Source organism: Pituophis catenifer, unplaced genomic scaffold (genome assembly GCF_029215685.1).
Source record: "Pituophis catenifer annectens isolate HBS135680 unplaced genomic scaffold, rPitCat1.0.hap2 SCAF_3, whole genome shotgun sequence".
Classification (NCBI taxonomy): Eukaryota; Metazoa; Chordata; class Lepidosauria; order Squamata; family Colubridae; genus Pituophis; species Pituophis catenifer.
The window spans coordinates 70,752,816-70,772,233 of NW_027256883.1; the positions used below are offsets into that span (position 1 = coordinate 70,752,816).

Sequence of the window (19,418 nt, forward strand, 5' to 3'; positions counted from 1 at the left end):
TGTTTCTATTGAAGTTTATTGAAATAAATGCTTAAAAATGTACATCCCCAAAAACAATTCTCCCCTCCCCAAATATCCTAGATTCCTTGCTTCTCTTCAGCCTAACAGCCACCTAACAATTGAGGAACTGCCCCTGTACGAAGAAACGTTGACTGTACTCATTATCTTAGTCATCCACAATAGCAGCCACAACGCTGCATGTATCATGAAGTCATTGTATAAGTGACATGAATTGGGTAAATTGCATTATATAAGTGACACGAATTAGGTAAATCACATCATGGCACACAATATGTAATTCATATCATTTGTATGGAGACACCATGTCACCTTGTCACCCTTGTCCTCTCTTGCCAGGACATACTGGCTGTGTTAAGTCAGAATATAGTTTGTTTCCTTTGGTTTTAATGTAGTACTTTGTATAATGTCAGACACTGTGATGATGGCTTAGCATGATGTGGGAGCTCAGCCTCATTCCCTCTGAGCAGCTGGGTGGGGTGTGTCTTTTCAACAATTATTTTGCTGTGAAATTTGGGACAAAACTTTTCAGACCACTTTCATTGCAATTTGTTTCTTAATCCCATTTGTGAATTAAAGCTATATATTGAATTGAACTTTATTTATATTAAACATTCTGGAGTTTCAGTGCTGTTAGAAAATGTTTTCATTTAGGTTTAGCTTACTTTAATTTAATTTAAAAATAATTTGGATGTTCTTCACATTGCTAAGGATTTGATTAAAAAAGGGGGACTGTGTCCCTATTATAGCTTTTCATACAAAATTAAAGTTTTTGTTCATTTTAAATGTTTATATTAAAATATCAACAATATTTTAAAACCTATTCTCAAAAAAGGACCTGAAATATTTCCTTGGTGATTGAAAAACAAAGGTGTTTTGTGAGGTGTTTAAGGATATACAATCACACATTAATACTATTAAAAGAATGTTTCACCTCCCAATGTTTGCTCTCTCTCTTTCTCAAACTTTCCTTTCACTCCTCCACTTTTAAAAATGTTATGAATTCAAAATTGCTTTAGAAAAATCATATTTTCCTACTCAGGGATGACATCTGGTGGTGAACCTGAATCAGCTTTTAAAAATGATCATGTTTTTAAAAATGGCAGAATTGTTTTTTTTTTTAATTCTTGCCTCAAGCCAAGATATAATCTATTGTAACGTGCTTATGGTATGTCAGCTCTTTGTGGTGAAATGATGTATTTAATTAATACATTAAACTATGAATGCTGTTATCATCAGAAAATCCTAAAATGTAAACATATATTTGTAAAAAAGCAAAGTATGCTTCATTTTTTTTGGCACTACATTTGTACCTGGCATTTCCCTCCCACGGTAATATTCAAGTTATTTCCAATGGAACTCATCACAATGCTATGTGGAGGTCAGACTGCAGCGTCATCTTTTTGTCTTACTAGGATGTATCTAATGTTAAACCACTTTAATCTGAACATTTTAACACTGAGATCAATATCAGCTAAAAATATTATTCCTCCTTCTTTAATACAAAAATATTCCAATCTTTAAAAGCATATCCACTCAAATTAGTATATAAATATGTAAGAGTCTAAGTCAACCAGAATTCTGGAGGTTTCAAATTCATTCCAGAGAAATTGTATCTACATTTCAGACACATTCCATGTTGAGAGAGAAGAAAATATGTCCAAAATGCATCTGAACAAGAAATGGGAAACCCCTTGACATGTATACTTACTCATTCATTTTGAGCCATATATACAGGAACAAAGCAATTCATCAAAGAGGATGTATAGGATGTCCATCCTGAACCACAAATCATCTCTCTCTTCTCTCTTCTGCAAACCTCCAAACCTAAGAAATTATGTACACAATTTCAATATTTACTGGGTGTGGGCATAAACCATTTACTTTGGCGAATAATCCCATTTGGTTTTAGTTACTGCCAGAGAACAGGAGATCTTTTCTCTTTACCTCCATCTTCTTCCTGACAAATGTCTAAAATGTGCTACCCATTTTCACAATGCAGTAATGCAACCAAGGAAGTGGACTTCAGTTTCAGACAACGCTTAGGTTTTCTCTTCAAACTCATTCCAGGAACATCCATGGGGCCTGGGTCTTTGATGACATATTGTTCCACTTTGATTGAGGTTGGATTATGGGCCACTCCTTCAAATCATAAACAGGGCAGAAATTGCCTTCTTCAAAAATACCACAAAGGACTGAGGGGAAAATGTTAGATTACAGAGAGAGAGTTTGGTGTCAGTTCAGCTACTTTTTTTAAGACTGTAAAATCTGAGCTATTACAGATGTCTTTAAAAGAAGATGCCTTTTTTAAAATACTGAAATATGTTTTGCTCTACAACTCTAAAGAACTAGCTTATACTATTGACAGTGCACAATATATTCCATAAATATACAGAGGAAATGTACTCCTGAATGCTGAGGACAAAGAAGGATATTTATTACCATCAAACCTAATTTAGGAATTTCAGCACAAAGAGGCTAACAACTATTCGAAGTATAGGTCTATGCTTAAGGACTATACTACCATGCCAAAAACCAAACTTTATATGGGTAGTCCTCATTTAGTGACTACACTAAATTGGCAATGTGTTATTAAGCGAAATTATCACTAAGTGTAATGCCAACTGTGCTTACAATCTGACTTCAGCTTTACAGACCTGGAAAGGTTGGAAATGCAAGCATTGATCACAAAGTTATGTTTTCATCACTGGCTATAACTGTGAACAATTGCTAAAAGAGACAGTTGGTAAAAGAGACAGTCGCTGAAGGAGAGCTACCTATATTCTTTTCTTATCACTCAACCTTCTATACAGGTCCTCTGTACACATTCAGTGTAATAATATCATTTTATGATATTGGCAAGAATCCTTCTAATGTAACACAAGCAGCTAAACCAAACTGTGTGCCTGGAAAGGTGCAGCAAAGATGCATGATCTGCAACAGAACAATTTCTTACAAAGAAGACATAAAGAGAGACCATATTGAGAAAGTATTGTAGAGTAAGCCATTTAGAAACTAGCCATTCCTATTGATAATCATTCAGCAGAGCCTTCCTCAACATGGTGCCCTCCAGATGTATTATGGCTACAGTTGTCAAAAAAAAACAAAAAAAAAAAACCAGACATCAACTATTTCTCAGTCACCTTTGTAGCCAAGAATTTCTTCAAAATGCATTACAAAGTAAAGCTCTCAAAAGCATCATCTACCTGACTTCTGAACATATGTTGCCTGTTGTACTTTCCCCTGACAGTACTGTTCCACTACTTTTGGACCAAGGTTGTGATATGTTTTGCTCTATTTTTCTTCTGGTTCTACCGTTATTGAGCTCCATAGGAGCTTCCAAGCATATCATCCCTAGTATCACCAATAGAAAACAGTATGCATCTCCTTAAAGATTTCCAAGTTGAGAAAATGTGATGGGACAGAACAATGGGAGAATATGGGAGAATTACAAGTGGGAAACAATAAAGTATGGAAGCCCTTTTTGAATACCTTTCTCTGAATGGGGAAAGGCGCCTGCATACAGTTGTTTACTATTCTGGCCCATCAATTTTTCAGCCCAATGCTTTCCAGCCCGCCGCATTTTTGCTCAAGAGCTGTCATACATTTGAAATGGCAGCTTTCAATTGCTTTATGACAGGGGTAGGGAACTATGGCCCTTTTATGATCTGTGGACTTCAAATCCCAGAATTCCTGAGCATGACTGGCCATAGTTCCCCATCTCTGGTTTATGATGTCCGAGAGGTGCTTTTCAACTTTCCTAAAACCCAATACAAAACGGCCAGGGTTATGCAAAGCATTTGAAAAAAGGCTTCACAAAGCATGTCCAGTACCAGCAAAGCACCTCTTTTCAAAGTATTAATACAGCCACAATATTGGCAAAGGATGAAGGCTACTCTCGCCTATCTGGACATGGTTGTGTGCATGTGTGTAATGTAGCCTACTTCACTGGAGTTCCAGTGTTTCGTGTCCCTTTCTATACAGCACATTCTGTACATACAGTACATAATTAGCTGTCCAAATATTGGCAGATGCAAAGGATTAGAATGCTTTTAAGGCTTTTGGAAGGAAGCTTGTGCTAATATAATTTCGAAGTGCCATTTTCAAAGGTCTTTTGCCCAGCCCTTAAATTTAACAAACATGCAAGGTGAATTTTGCTATCAATGCACCACTGCATCTATGGCGAATAAAAAACAAGCCTACTGTGGTAGAAATATTCATCTGGTTCAGTTCCAAGCCGGGAGAAAGGCATTAGAGACAAAATGGAGGGTGGAGGCTGATTGGAAAGATGGTTTAATGATGAAGCAGAACCACCAAGCACATGGTTCTGGTGCAGCTGACCACATGGAGCTGAGAGTAGGTGGCTTTTATACTTTTTCTTGGGCTTTGCACTTGAACTTCCTTTTCCTGTGCAAGAACATGTATTCTATTGGCTGTTGTAGGGGTCAGAGGTGGTATTCAGCAGGTTCTGACAAATTCTGGAGAAGCGGTAGAGAAAATTTTGAGTAGTTCAGAGAACCAGTAAATACCACCTCTGACTGGCCCAGCCCCCATCTATTCTCTGCCTCCCGAGTCCCAACTGATCAGGAGGAAATGGGGATTTTGCAGTAACCTTCCCCTGGAGTGGGGTGGGAATGGAGAGTTTACAGTATCCTTCCTCTGCCATGCCCACCAAGCCATGCCATGCCCACTAAGCCACGCCCACAGAACCAGTAGTAAAAAAATTTGAATCCCACCACTGGGTCATAGCTGGCTCTGTAGATTGTCTGAGCTCCAGGTTTGGTTGAAGTTTCTGAGGGTGATGCAATGTCTTTAGGAGATTGTGCAATTTAGTGAGCTCTGTGTTTTAGTGGGTTAATCCTATTATGTCCTGAAGGGTCATGTCTTAATCCCTTCACCCTGGAGCTGAAGGTCTTTTGTTTTGTAGATAGGCTGGCCCAGTCTTAATGGGCACAAAATATCTGCTTGGGGCAGGGAGCTGGGGCTCTGAATTTCTGTCTCTCTTAAGATTTTTTATTTATCTTTTAGGGGAAATATTTTATCCTACCTTTTTTAAAATATTCCTCAAAATATTTCATTCTTCTAGAAAGGGGTGGGTGGCTTCCCACATAGGTTACACATTTATTCAAATCCAAGCACAAACCTATCCTACCGTAGGGTGGTAGCAGATATCATTTATTTTTGTATCTCAGATGTATAACCCAACATTTTCCCAGAAGATTAAGACTACAGTACTCCCACATTTATTTTTCCCTCTTTCTTCAGTGTGGTTCAGATGTATGTGAGTGATTGGCTCAAAGACATACAGTAAGGGAAAACTTGAAATACAGTTTTAAGGTCCTATCCCAATACATTAACCACAGCACTGCACTAGCTCTTTCCATTTTATTGTGTAAAAAAACAAAACAAAAACGAAATTGGTATGTAGAAAGATGCAGTCCAACTGACCCTTTTAGAATACCATTTCAATTATCTCTGATACAAATTGCCAATAAGAGCAAATGATTCCTTTAAAGTATTTTAACCACATCCAACAATTTCGTTCCCAACAGTATGTGCCTGAACCATCATATCCTCCACATATCCTTCTTATCACCACAGCCATGTCTCCTTCCTCCTCCACTACAGATGTAGCTAATTCCAGCCTTTTCTATTGTGGCAGAGGAATCATAAATTTTGTATGTACTGGAAGCAGAAAAAAGAACTGCTTTAGCTGCACCATCATGATGAAAACCAAAATGCTGATGCCCACATTATTTACTTTAATAGCCAGCTCTGCAATTCTGTATTGAGTTTATACACTGATTCCAATGCATCAAAGGCCACAAAACAGGCATCACCCAGATACAATTTTAAGAGACAGGATCTCCATTCCAGATTTCAGCCTCAACGCTGTAATTTTCAATCAAATCAGTGTTCTATAAATAACCTTATGTATATACATCCTTAAGGGGGGAAAAACGTAATGAATAAATATACATACATCTTTTTTTGTGTGCTAAGTTTCCAATTGTAATCACAATCTTTTTGTATGCAGCTGCTTTTGATTTCAAATGAATACTGTTTTTAGTCTCCATGTAAATATAGCCAATTATAAAACAGACTATCAATTAATGAGAGGAGGGGGGAAAAACCATCTTTGTTTGTTTGCTTGCTTTCTCAAAAGTTCTATTATGTTCTCATTGTTAATAACTGTAATTGCAATGATCATATTACTTAAAACACAGAACTTAATCACGACTCAGATATAATTGAACTATGATATTTTTATCATGCTCAAGTTATACCAGGTTATTTTTCTGGACCTATTTTTTTCTATCAATTCATTTTTCCCCCCTCTGCCTGTTTTTATGACAAGGCAGGTTGATCACGGCTTATAGAGTATGCCTGTCACCTGGGCCCAGGAAGAAGCACTCATCTGAGATAAGATAAAGTCCCCATTGAATCAAGCTTGAGTCTTGGTGACTTCATGGACATTTTGTATATAGTTCTTGCTTAGGACCACAGTTGGGACTAATTGCTAAGTGACAGAATTGCTAAGTGAAACATAACATGACTGCAACAGGCTACAAGTTTATTTTAAGGGTTGTTAAGCAAATCACTATAGATTGTTCAGCAAGACATCATAACTGCAGCTTGTGATTTTCAGTGCCAGCTCCTCCATTGATCCTTCTTGTTGGAAGCAAGTGTAAAGCGTATAAATGGTAATCATGTGACCACAGGACTCTGCAAAGGCATAAATGCCCACTATTTGCGAAGTGCCAGGATGCTGAACATGGCGATATGACACCTGTAAGTGCGAGGGCTAGTCATAAAATTGCCTTTTCAGCACTGTTATTTCAAATGATTACTAAACAGGAGTCATTAGGCAAGGTTAACTGTACTTTCTTCAGCATCACTAGGCTGTGCTTTCTTAATGGTGTCCGATTCACATTTTAACCAAGTCGAATCTAGTCCACACAAGGTCAACCAGATGCTGTTTACAGCAGAAAACCTAGAAATAATATTTTATATATTATATTCAGTTACCAGAGAAAGCAAACCAAGCCCTTTTAGAACAAAGCTAACATTTCCCAAACAAATCATGAGGAAGGACCACAGCTGAATATTTTGCATGAAAACTTTCCAAGTTCAACAGTATTGATTGGGATAAACCCTGCCAGTTAGCATCAACTATACTGAGCAAGGAGAAGCATTAACATAGTATGAAGCAGCATTTCATCCAGCAGGTGGAATCAAGCTCACCAAAATCCAAGAGTTCCTGATAAATAACTCTTTACTAAAGAAAGGTTAGGGAGCTGTAATCAAGGGAAGTATGAGCTGTTGTTTAAAAGTAAACCCTGTTATATAAACAATATCCAAATCCGTTTGTGTCTATTACATCCCATGTAAAAGGTGTTTGGCTCCGTTTTATGCAGGAGGACCAGTTTACATCTACCCCTTGTTACTACAGTACATGGTAAGATTTGCCATTATGTTACTTTTCCCTGACTGTAAGAATTCTCGTATTACGTTTCTATTGTCATCTCGGCTTTATTGGGAACAGAATGGAAACGTTGTTACTCAAAGTAACAATTGATCAATGAGCAAATTTTTCTCAAGTTTGCCAAAAGGAGAGGTGACCCTTGGCTTTTGATGAATGGTTACAGGAATTTTCCCCCATTTGACATGGAATTCCTCAGTATGTTGTTGCATTTATCTTCAGCAGTTGGGGTGAATATACAGGAAGGGAAGGGAAAGGAAGGAAGGATGGAAGGAAGGAAGGAAGGAAGGAAGGAAGGAAGGAAGGAAGGAAGGAAGGAAGGAAGGAAGGATAGATACAAAGCAATAGGACGAGAGAGAGGGGGGGGGGAGAGAGAGAGAGAAAGAGAAAGAGAGAGAGGTTTGATATAAAATTTTTTGAAACAGGGCAAATATACAGTTCATCGTAAGCAACCAAACTCTCCATTTTCATAATAGTTATTCTTCTGTATTTGGGAAATACCCCACATTGGGAATATTGTACAAGTTGTATGCATTCTTGAACAACACATATATACTCCTTGTTGTGTTGTATTACAATCAACCAACCAGTCAGGGAAAAGGAAAGGAAGAGGGAAGCTGTTGAAGGTTCTGCATCTCCATGGCTTCTCCACCTTTTCCCTCTGTCACTAACATCACATTTGTTCAGGAACTCTTTGAACTCCATAATTCTGAATAAGTCCATTCCTTTTCTACAATATTCCTGATTCAACAATATTCAACATTTCAAATTTGATGTCCAACTGGAAAAAAAAAAATCTATTGGTAACAGCTTGCCATTGACACAATAATGCTACAAGGATGTACAAATACAGTGCTCTGGCATTGTTTTGCTTCATCTCCACAAGGGCTCTCAGGAGCAATTCTCTTTCAGCATGTGGATACAATTATGTTCCTTTTATGAGTGAATTTCAACACATTTTTCATATACATTTTCATTTTATGAAATGTTCATCCCTGTTGAATACATGGGAGTTTTTTTCTATGTTCGTCCAAATCTTTTTTTCTTTCTAATGTTTTTTTCCAGAAGTCAGGTCTGCTCTTCTCAAAAGCCAAGGTATCTACGAGACCGCCTTCTGCCGCCAATAGCCTCCCACCGGCCAGTTCGCTTGCACAGAGAGGGCCTCCTCAGGGTGCTGTCGGCCAGACAATGTCAGCTGGCGACCCGCAGGGGGAGAGCCTTCTCTGTGGTGGCACCTGCCCTCTGGAACGACCTACCCCCAGAGATACGCACGATACAGACCTCCGGACTTTTCGTCGGGCCCTGAAAACTCATTTATTTCATCTAGCCGGGCTGGCTTGATCCCATCCTTTCAGTTTTAATTTGAATTGGTTTTAACTGGGTTGTTTTAAATTGAGGGCCAAAATTATTTAATGTTTTTTAAACTGATTTTTAAATTTTATATGTTATGTTTTATCTCAGCTGTTCACCGCCCTGAGTCCTGTTGGAGAAGGGCGGTATAAAAATCAAATAAATAAATAAATAAATAAATAAATAAATAAATAAATAAATAAATAAATGTTGATCCATTGGTTACAACAGGAATTAACTAAGCAACTTGTCACCAAAGTCTGACTTCATGGCTGAGAAAGAACAACTGGCCTAAAGTCACCCATCCAGCTTTCATGCCCAAGACAGGACGAGACTAGAACTCACTCTCCTGTTTTCTAGCCTGATGCCTTAACCACTAGACACAACTGTCTCTCAAATCAACTTCCAACAAATGGGGAAGAAAAAATTGACAGCCTTGTACCTATGCATGTAAGTAAGATGAATATTCCCTAAATTACAGACTTCTAAAAGCTGGATTTCATTAAGCATTGGAATATAAAAACAAGACAGTTTAATAAGGTCTTGGAGTAATTAACAGCAGTCAAACTAACAGCATATAATGCTCTGTAAAGAAGTATTGAAATGTAATTCACACCCAAATATATGGTCACATGCAAACTAAAAAGCTTCCATTCTCAAGTTCCAAAGACATTTGAGAGTTTTCATCTGAATGATACCCCTTATTGTCTCAATAATGTATGCAGGAAGGGACATACTGAAAAAAAAGTATTATATTAGTAATGCATTTAAGTCAAGGAATCCTATTTTTCACAGGTTAGCAAAACCTTTTTATATATATTTCTACAGTCTCTGGTATTACGTTAGTTATAACAATGGATTGGTAGTCATTACTGATGAGCAGAGGGCAATGCCTGAAAATTAAAAACGTTGGGTTTTGTAAAAATAGTCTGAGACAAAGGATGTATTCACTAATCAGAAAGAGCCTTAGAGTTTAAACTATTTTCTGTACAATATTTTCAAAGAACCAAATGCACCTTTTCTTTTAACCTTATTAGCATGGAAGAACAGAGTGCTGGATCTAACTCCAGGTGTTCATTCTCACCCTTCTCTTCTTGCTGTGGTTCATTCCATAGCTAATTTAGAAAAGTCTTTTCTAATTTGTTCTTCTCCAATTGCACAGTATTGGAATTGGCTAAAAAGTGCCAGTTGAAGAAGGCTATATTTAACATACCATTCATTTTGCTGAAAGGTGAAATAATAATCGGTTTCACATTCACCAGCATTTCCTTTTAATGTAAGTAAATAACTTCTTACACATCTCAACACAAAGAAAAACATACACTCCAATTTATATTACAAGATTCATAAGCACAAGTAATTCACATTTTTAAATAGATCATGTATAGGGAATGCTGTTAGTTAAAACTAGAACTTCACATACAATTTGGCTGACTTCACATATCAAACTAAGGCATAGTGTCATACAGTTTGAAAGAGTGCAGTCTCTCACTGCATCAATCCAAACTGAAGACTTCTAGGAAATAACTGTATGAAGACATCTCCAATAGTGAAAAATACACTCTCTGGTAGGTAGTTACACACTGCTGAACTGCTGTTATAAAACTTTCTTAATATTCAACTGGAAGTGTTCCATTATTGTGTCTTCCTTTGCCTTGTCTTTCTTCCATGTTAAGTGCAGTTAAAGAATGCTACTTTTTCACACAGTATTCTCAAGGCTAAATAGCTGTATAGCCTTCAAGCTCTCTTCGCTTAATCCTAGTTGCCTGGTCAACCTCACTGCCCTTTTCTGAACCTATTGTAGTTTATCTGAATGCTCTCTAAAATTTGGTGGTCAAAACTGGAATTCATACTCAAGATGATCAGTACAGAATAAAACTAAAGCATTATCTCTGGGTATTTAGACACTATACTTCTCTTGAAGTAGCCTAAAATTGTATCTGTCTTTTCTGAAGGCACATAATACTGCTGACTCATACTATAATAAGTTTGTAATCATATACTGTTGCTTCAGTATATAATTCTGGGTTTGCCTTGGACTTAAATATGATTGGCCAGTTTCAAGCTCAGAATATGACATTCTCTGACAGACATATAACATTCTTAAATTTTTCTAATACATTATTATTTTCAGGGGGACTTTCATAAATCCTTTTTTTCCCCCAAACAAACATGCTGATCACTTTGTTTTTCTTAACTAGGGCCTTGGTGTCAATTCTAAAATATTTCCAGCCATTGTGTCAGAAAACTAAGAAGATTTGCATCTGTTTATTCGTTTGCCATACACAATGGTTCAAAGATACAAGAGCCCCTACAAGAAAAAATGGGTGAGTTTAACCATGGCAGTAAATATATAAGCACTTGCACCAAAGCACATTGCAAAACCAAGATCCAACATGTCAACCCTGCTTTTTAATGTTTTAACTGTTCGTCCCAGAAGGGAAAACTTCCAACTTTTTCTAACAGTAAAAAGTTATTACCTTTGTGCTTTTACAGGAGCACAAAGTGAGTGGCTGGAGCTTCTTCTAGCTTCTTTAGCAACTGACCTAGACAATTAGACAACTCTCCACAAAATGGTGTGACTCTGAAAGTGTCCTAGGCCACTCAGATTTCTGAAAGTCCCCTTTTCTTCCTTTTTGCAACCATGGATGTTTGGCCTGACCGTGTCACTGTGAAGCTGCAAAAAACAAACGTCCACATTCAATATGTCCAAAGCCAGCAATTGCACTGACACGTTTATTCCCTGAAATCTTTTTTTAAACCAAAAAAAAAAAAATGCCACGTGGCTCAGTTTGCACACACATCCTGCAATACAAGAGCATCTCTACCCAGACCAGCCGGGGTGTCTGGAGCAAACAGAAACGCAAGGAGCCCTTCCCAAATAGGAAAGAAAGAAAAAAACAACAGCCAGCAGAACAAGGTTTATCTCAACTGATGCTGGCGCTGATTTACAAAAGATACACGGGAGCAATGCCTTTTGCAGCGCCTACCTGAAATTTTCTGGTACCCAATTTTGGAAATGCATTAACAGGACTCCAAGGAAGAATTCAATTCGGCCGCGCCTACTATTGCTACTGCGCCTGCGCCTGCGCCAAGCTGAACGCTCTCCTGTTGACGGAAGCGGCCGGCGAGCTCTCCCGCGGAGTGCGGACTCCCCCTTCAGTATACCAAGAGAACTGCGACTTTCTGTGGCTGTTGCGATAAATTTTACTTCTAGTTTTGATGTTTGCTTTCTATGTCATTCTATAACTTCATATGACTAATAATTAACTGGTATAAATTCGGGTGTAAGTAGTTGGCTTCCCAAAGTAAAGATTTGTTTCTTGAAACCTTTTGGACTTGTAGATCAAAGAGCTAGTTTTATAAATCAGCACCTAGATCTACCCCTAGATTGGCTTTGTTTTTCTGATCCATACAAAATAAGCTGAGGGTTATTTAAATGCATCGTGTGTAGCCCAAGTAGCATCAGCATCATCTGCTGTCCCATCAAATAATTTTAAAGTATTTCTAAAGTAAAACAAATAATCAAAAAAGGGTTTTGCAGTGATAATATGTCAGAAAACAGAAAAGGAGGAATTAGTGATGAGATGCTGGAAGAAATATGATTCAAGCTAATATAGAAACTGCATACAGACCGATACTATTAATACCTGTCCAACTACCTATCGAATTTTATAAATATATATGTATATATATTGAAGTTTGTGTGGGTTGGCTTTAGAATTTATATTGACATCCAACTCAAAACGATATGTATGTGACCTGGGTGGCATACCAATTATAAATAGAATATGAAATTGTACTTTTTTTAAAAGAGTGATTTATCTTTTTGAAGATGAGCATGAATTTATTCTGATATACTAATCCAGCCCCAAAATGTTTTTATGATACCTACTCATAAAAGATTCATTCTTTTTTAGGGATGGCCTACAGTATGGAACTGCAGTGCCAAACAAAGCAGACAATACAGAGCTTTAAAAAAAAGTCTATCAGTGAATTATAAAGCTGTGATCAGGAACATTTAAAATAAATATCCATAATAATTTGAGAATACTTGGGTATTTTAAGGTATGAATCAATATTTCTGAAAAGTGCTTAAGAATCAAATGTTCACATATTCCTAAATACCAACCTCTCTCTACCTCTTCATATATATCGCAAAATTAACAAAGAAATGCACTCAATGCTTAAAGAATGGTAAACATATTCTTTATCCCAAGCTGACCAAGTGATGCTGACAGTATTCTTTCCTAGAGTCTAAAGCAGTGGGTTGCCCCGGGTTCGGTCCGGTTCTATAGAACTGATAGTAAAACCAGCGGGAGGCTCTGCCCACCCGCCACAACATCATCATGGGTGATCTACACATGCGCAGAAGCGCACACGCTCCCATTGCGAACCGGGAGTAAAGGGAAGTAGATCCCACCCCTGGTCTAAAGGCTGTAGTGGTCTGGTTGGAGAAGAGATTTCAGTTCAACCCTAGCAAGACTGAGAGACTTCGGGTTTTAGGACCCACAGATTTTTTTTTTTCATTTTCTATTGCGTAGCATTGCCCCAGACAGAATCAGTGCATAATGTAGGAGTCTTCCGAACTCTTATTTCCTTTTGAAGAACGGGTGGTAGGCATGACCAAGGCCTTTTCACTAATCCATCTTGTATGCCAATTGTTCTTTCCTGAACCAGGAATCATAATTCATGCTTTGATCGCCTCCCCAATGGATTAGTGCCTTGTAATTTTCAGGAGTCTGCCCTTGAAGTTTATCCAAATGATGCAATTTATCCAGAATGTGGCAGCACAAGTAGTTATGTGGACACTTCAATACACCCATGTCATACCACTGCCTTCATAGGCTTTACCGTCTTCCAACAGGCTTCCAGATGCATGCTACTATCAAGGTGCTACTTTCTCTAAACCAGAGATCTTCAAACTTGGCAGTTTTAAGACTTGTGGACTTCAACTCCCAGAAATCTCTAGCCAGCTATTCTATGTCTAGGAGCTATGCTGGCTGGAGAATTCTGGGAGTTGAAGTCCACAAGTCTTAAAGCTGCCAAGTTTGAAGACCTCTGCTCTAAACCCTTTCATGGCAAGGGCAAAGATTATTTGTGAGATTGCCTCTCAAATCGTTTCTTCCCATTCCGATAAGGGTGGGCATGGTATTAAACAGCACCAGTTGATAGAACCTAAGGAACATCCTTGGTTTGACATGAAGCACATCCTATGAAATACTATACCCTTATAATTCTCATGCCTCCACACTGAAAGTATTTGAAGTCTTTGTTCCCTCAGGCATTGGGCCGAGAGATGGTTGAGGCCATCGCTGTAATTGTGTTTTCTTGTGGTTTTTGAATTGGGTTTGTTCTCAGGCACCATTTATATGTAGTTTAGGAACATATAAACATTAAAATGGGGTTTAGACAGCTCATTATAGTGCTACCTAACTTTTATTACACTGCATTGTTTTTTAAATTTTTTATACATCATTATTGCACATTCTAAAATGTTGGAAATAGAAACTCATCCTCACCTTCCCCCTAGTTCAGGGGTGTCAAACTCATGTCATGTTGTCATGTGAAGTATCATGACTTTTTTCCCCTTCGCTAAAACGGGGGTGGACATGGCCAGTGCGACACATCTGGCCCACAGGCGAGTTTGACACCTAGTTGATGCATACATTTCATCAAAGTGCAACTAATGTTGCTGGGATGCCAGCACTTCTTTTGCCCGCTATACAGCTGCAGGTCCCCTGCCTTCTGGTCCTTCAGCACCCCTCATCCATGGCCATTGGTGCTTGGACAGTAGGAGAAAATAGAAATATGGTTTCTGCAGAAGACTCTGCCCACATAACATCTGGTCTAAAGCATTTGTTTTCTGGACTTTTTATACAAACGGTTGGTACACAGGTCAGTTTAAGCCAAGAAAATAAGATTCTGGCAAGTAGATGTTACCGAATTGGTCATCATTCTGCTGACAAGGGATTTCTCACAGTTGTTCATATTTGGAATGGGCTACTTCCAGGTCCTGCTAGTCACAAATGTTTCCTGATGACACTGACATTTCCTTGTGGCAGTAGTTGAAGATGGAGCTTGCTCATTCATGCTTTGACCCTCTGCAGTTGTGACCTACCAGTGAGGTTACTGTGTGACCTGTTGGGTAGATTGACAGATGGATATTCCACCTATCCACCCACTTCAAAGGACTTGCCTACACCATAGCTTTGTCTCATGTGTTAAGAAGAGCAAATAGTGGTTATTTTTTTTACCAACCATCACGTTTGGAGGGAGGAGAAACCAATCCAAGGAAAGTCATATGTCACTTTCTTTAACTTGTTCTTCATTATAACTGTAAAGAAAGTACTTTTCTCTGGGCTTCAGCTAGTAGGGCAGCTTGATCACTAGTAGTGAACTGTGCATAGGATGTCAACGGTAGTTCCCAAGACTGACAGGTTTCTGTACTCAGTGAAGCAGGAGATAGAGATGAATAACTATTCCCCTAAACAAATATATTTGGGTCTCTATTAACCTTAATCACAAGTTTTCAGTCCAGGATCAAAGAAATCTCCAATACAAAATATTTACTATGCAGCATAGCCAAGTAGTCCAGGAAGATGACCCATACCAAAAGTAAACATGTTGATACAAATGAGTTAAAAATGGTTACACTTTTATTGCAAGAATAATTAAGTTCATGTAGTCAGGCCTCTATGGTGTTACATGGAAAACAAGCCACAGAAACAGAAAAGCAGTGTTGACTCCAAATACACCTGAAATGACTTGAGAAAGTAGCTCAATCTAGTAAAGTATAACATCAGTTGCAGGCTATTATCATTATGCAGTGAAACATTTACTGTGCGAAAGGAGAAGTGGCTTTAAAAAAACCTGACAAATACAAAAACATGGATGCTAGGTTAATATTCTGCAGAGGTGCATGAGTAATAAAACAACAATAAAGAGACAAAATGCAACATCTGTTTTCAGAGGCAGGTGTTGCTTTCTTATAGTTTACAAACCACACTCATGAGCCAAATTAGACTTTTTTAAAAAAAGGAAAAATATAGCATCCCCTCCTTCCAGAAAGCATTTTTGCAACTTGTATTTGGGTTTACATTTCTATGCTGTAGCTTAGCTATTTCACCCAAGCAACTACCTTACCAGTATTACCACTAGGCCATGTGTGTATGTAAATTTGATCTTTTTGTTTGTTTTCTTTTGTTTAAACAAGCAGACATATAGAACAAAAGCTAGATACACTGATAAATTTCTAGCGCCCAAGACTGCTGCTGCTGACAGTTGTGTAGGAATAAGAATATGAAGAACTTGTGCCAGCATCAAAACTTCCTCTCCTTGATCCACTGCGTGATCCTGAACGAGATCCTGAACGTGACCCTGAACGTGACCCTGGTGCTGAAGAGACATTATATGGGCTGGATATGCCTTTGGATGAAACAGAAGATGCTTCAAGTAATCTGAGCCCTGTTTGGTCTTCTACCATCGAGCGATTCATTGCCTCTCTGTAGGAGATCTTCAGCTTTGTTTTGGGACAGGTCAAAATCTTTGCATAGTTGCCTATGTCTTGCAACCTTTGGGAAGTCCGGCCATCAATCAATCCTTTCCTAATAGCTTCTTCTGTACTTATTCTCCCATGTACTTCAGGGTCAACAAGGCCTCCTGTGATGAACTGGAATTCAAGGAAGCGTTGACCAGCCTCATAAGGCAGCCACTTCTCCTTCACTGCCTCTGCTGCCGACATTCTCTTTCTCCCCTTAATACCTTCAAAGCCAAGGAAGGCTTTCTGAGCTGGCTTCAGCCGTGTAGCCATCTCATGGTCAATGATGCCCTGGGCAACTGCATCCTGGAGGGAAAGACGCTGGCCTGTAGTAGGGCATATGATACCTCCTGTACAAGACTGGGCTTCAAGCAAACGTTGGGCAGTGATGGTATCAACAATCCCCCGTTGTACAGCTTCTGGAATTGAGATCTTTTCCAAATTTTCCGTGTCAAATATGGCTGCAATGGGAGTGGCTTCTTCTGGAGAATCAGAAAAGGAGCCAGAACTGCTTTTTAGCAAGATGGAAGAACTCTTGACACTCAGTACAGTAGGAGACCGAATAATGGATTCATGTTTGAAGACTTCGTCACCTCCATTTCTACTAGCAATCATGTCTGCAAACTGTGTGAGGCTTAAAGATCCAGAACGGTACTGCTCAAAAAATTTTCTATCAACAAGACCTTTCTCAATGGCATCTTCAATGTCATATTGGTGGCCTGTTTTCCTATCTACGAGCACAACTCTTGTGCTCCCATCTGATCCAGTAGTAGTAATTTCTTCCCATTCACATTCCTGGTCTGAAAGCTCCATGTAAGTGCTATAATCTATGAGGCCTTTATTATAGGCCTCCTGGACAGACATTTCTTTGCTTGTGTCAGGATCTACAATGACAACCCTACGTTTCCGAAGTGTATTTTTCTGTGAAGTCTGCACCACCTTCTTCTTCTCTCTCAGTGGTAATAGACAGAGCCCAGTTAATTCATCTATTTTACATCTTCCCTTCAATTGCAAGTAGGTCAAATTTTCTTCTGTGTTGGGATCAAAAAATCCCTTGGTATCATCACTAGGATCAGACAGAATATCATTCAGTTCTTCATTAAAGTAGCCTCGTTGATACGCTGTGTGCACCGGCAAACGATGACTCTCCTTAGGATCAATGATTCCACCAGTGGCAATCTGGGCCTCCAGTAAACGAACACCGTGGCCCTTTTCAATGAGTTCCTTGTTCATCGCTTGGAACAAGGAGATGATATTTCCTGTTTCTGGATCTCTGTACCCAGTGACTGCTCTTTCGGCAGACAGAAGTTTTTCTTTAAATTCTATTCCAACAAGGCCTCTCTTGTAACCTTCTTCAACAGGAAGCCTTAAATTATTTACGGGGTCTACAATGAATCCAGTAGCTGCCTGAGCTTCCAAAAGCTCAAGAGCTGTCCCTGGTCTCACCAAGCCTATTTTCATGGCCTGATAAACACCAAGCTTTTCTCCAGTAGCCTCATTATAAATACCAGCTATGCAACTGGAACCTTGCAGGAAATCTTTGATTCGATCAGTGACTTCTTCAACAGTGATTGCTCCAGTTTCCAGTTCATTTGCTGTCGACTCCCGAATTATGCCAGAATCAACCAATTCAGAAACGGTGATAAGCTTTCTGATTCCTTGGAAAGACATGCTTCTCTTTTGCACAGGAAGGAGAAGTAAACCTGTGTGTGGTTCAATTCTACATCTTTCTCGGAGCTTCATGTAACTTATGGCATTCTTACTAAGAGGATCAATTAAGGGCTTTGATGGATTATTCAAAGCTCTATACAAATCTCGATCAATCAGTCCACGGGATAAAGCAATGTCCTTTGGCAAGAAGATACTATTGATAGGGTCAACAATTCCTCCTGAAGCTAGCTGGGCTTCAAGTAGACGCATCCCAGTCTCTCTATCAACCAAATTTTTCTTGATGGCTTCTGCAACAGACATTGTTTTTCCTGAGAAGGGATCTTTAAACCCAGTGATAGCCTTTTCAGCCATGTAGATTTGTTCTCTGTCATCAAAATCAACCAGGTCTCTAGCAACAGCACTGTCCACACTCAATAATTCATTCCGATGGGGATCAATTACCCCTCCAGTGGCTGCCTGGGCCTCCAAAAGCAGGATTGTGTTCTCTGGAGTAAGAAGCTGTTTACGTTTGGCCTCCACCAGAGAATACTTCTCTTTGGTGTTAAGAGAAGCACCCGCTATAGCCCCAGCTCCTTTAAGGTAAGGTTCAAGTTCAGCAGCAACTTCCTCCACTGACTTCTGTCCTCTCAACAACTTATCCAGGGTACACTTGTCTATCAGCTGACACTCATACAGCTGTACTGCTGTGATTTTTTTCCTCAAACCATTGAAAAGCAATTTAGAAGGATCAATCATCAAGTCTTCTTCTGTCTGGGTGCTTCTGTGCGCCCCATATGGACGCTTTTTTAATTTGTCAATTTCCTTCTGCCATCGCGACCTCTCTGTCTCCATCTCTGCCTGGCTCTTCCTGCTTGTCTCTTCTAAACGGCATCGATACCTTTCTTCAATCCTTTTGATCTCTGCCTGCAGCCTTTCAATTTCTATCAACAAGGAACTTTTTTCCCTCTCACTCTTGTCTCGTTCACATTCGGTTTTCCTGATTGTCTCTTCCTTCCGGGAATATTGGCTTTTCCACTGATTTAAGTCATTCAATATCTGCTGCTTCTCATTTTCGAGCCGTGCTTTCAAGCGAGACTCTGATTCCAACATGCCTTTGGTACGATTCAGATCTTCCTCTAATCTAAGCAATCTTGCTTTGTCTTGTTCCAGGGTTTTTATTTTCACCAGCAGGGTTTCTCGTTCTTGCATGATATGATTACACTGGCTTTTGGATTCTTGAATCCTGTGGGATGTCTTTAAAAAAAAGAAATAGGAACAAAATTAATAGTTGTGCTAACATCCAGTATTTATTATTTATTCTCTATAGTTTATACTATAGAGTATATACACCACCTTAAGAATAGTGGATAAGTGCAG

At 38.9% G+C, this 19,418-nt stretch overlaps 1 protein-coding gene across 3 annotated transcripts in view; it reads right to left on the reverse strand.

The window, feature by feature from the left end:
- Positions 1–15,488: 15,488 nt before the first annotated feature.
- Positions 15,489–19,418, reverse strand: part of DSP (desmoplakin) — a 45,338-nt gene continuing 41,408 nt past the window's right edge. For all 3 annotated transcript variants that reach the window (XM_070940716.1, XM_070940715.1, XM_070940714.1), the window contains exon 24: positions 15,489–19,295. In XM_070940716.1, coding sequence (XP_070796817.1) covers positions 16,107–19,295 — 3,189 coding nt within the window. In that variant the 3' untranslated portion in view covers positions 15,489–16,106. The remainder of the gene's footprint in view (positions 19,296–19,418) is intronic.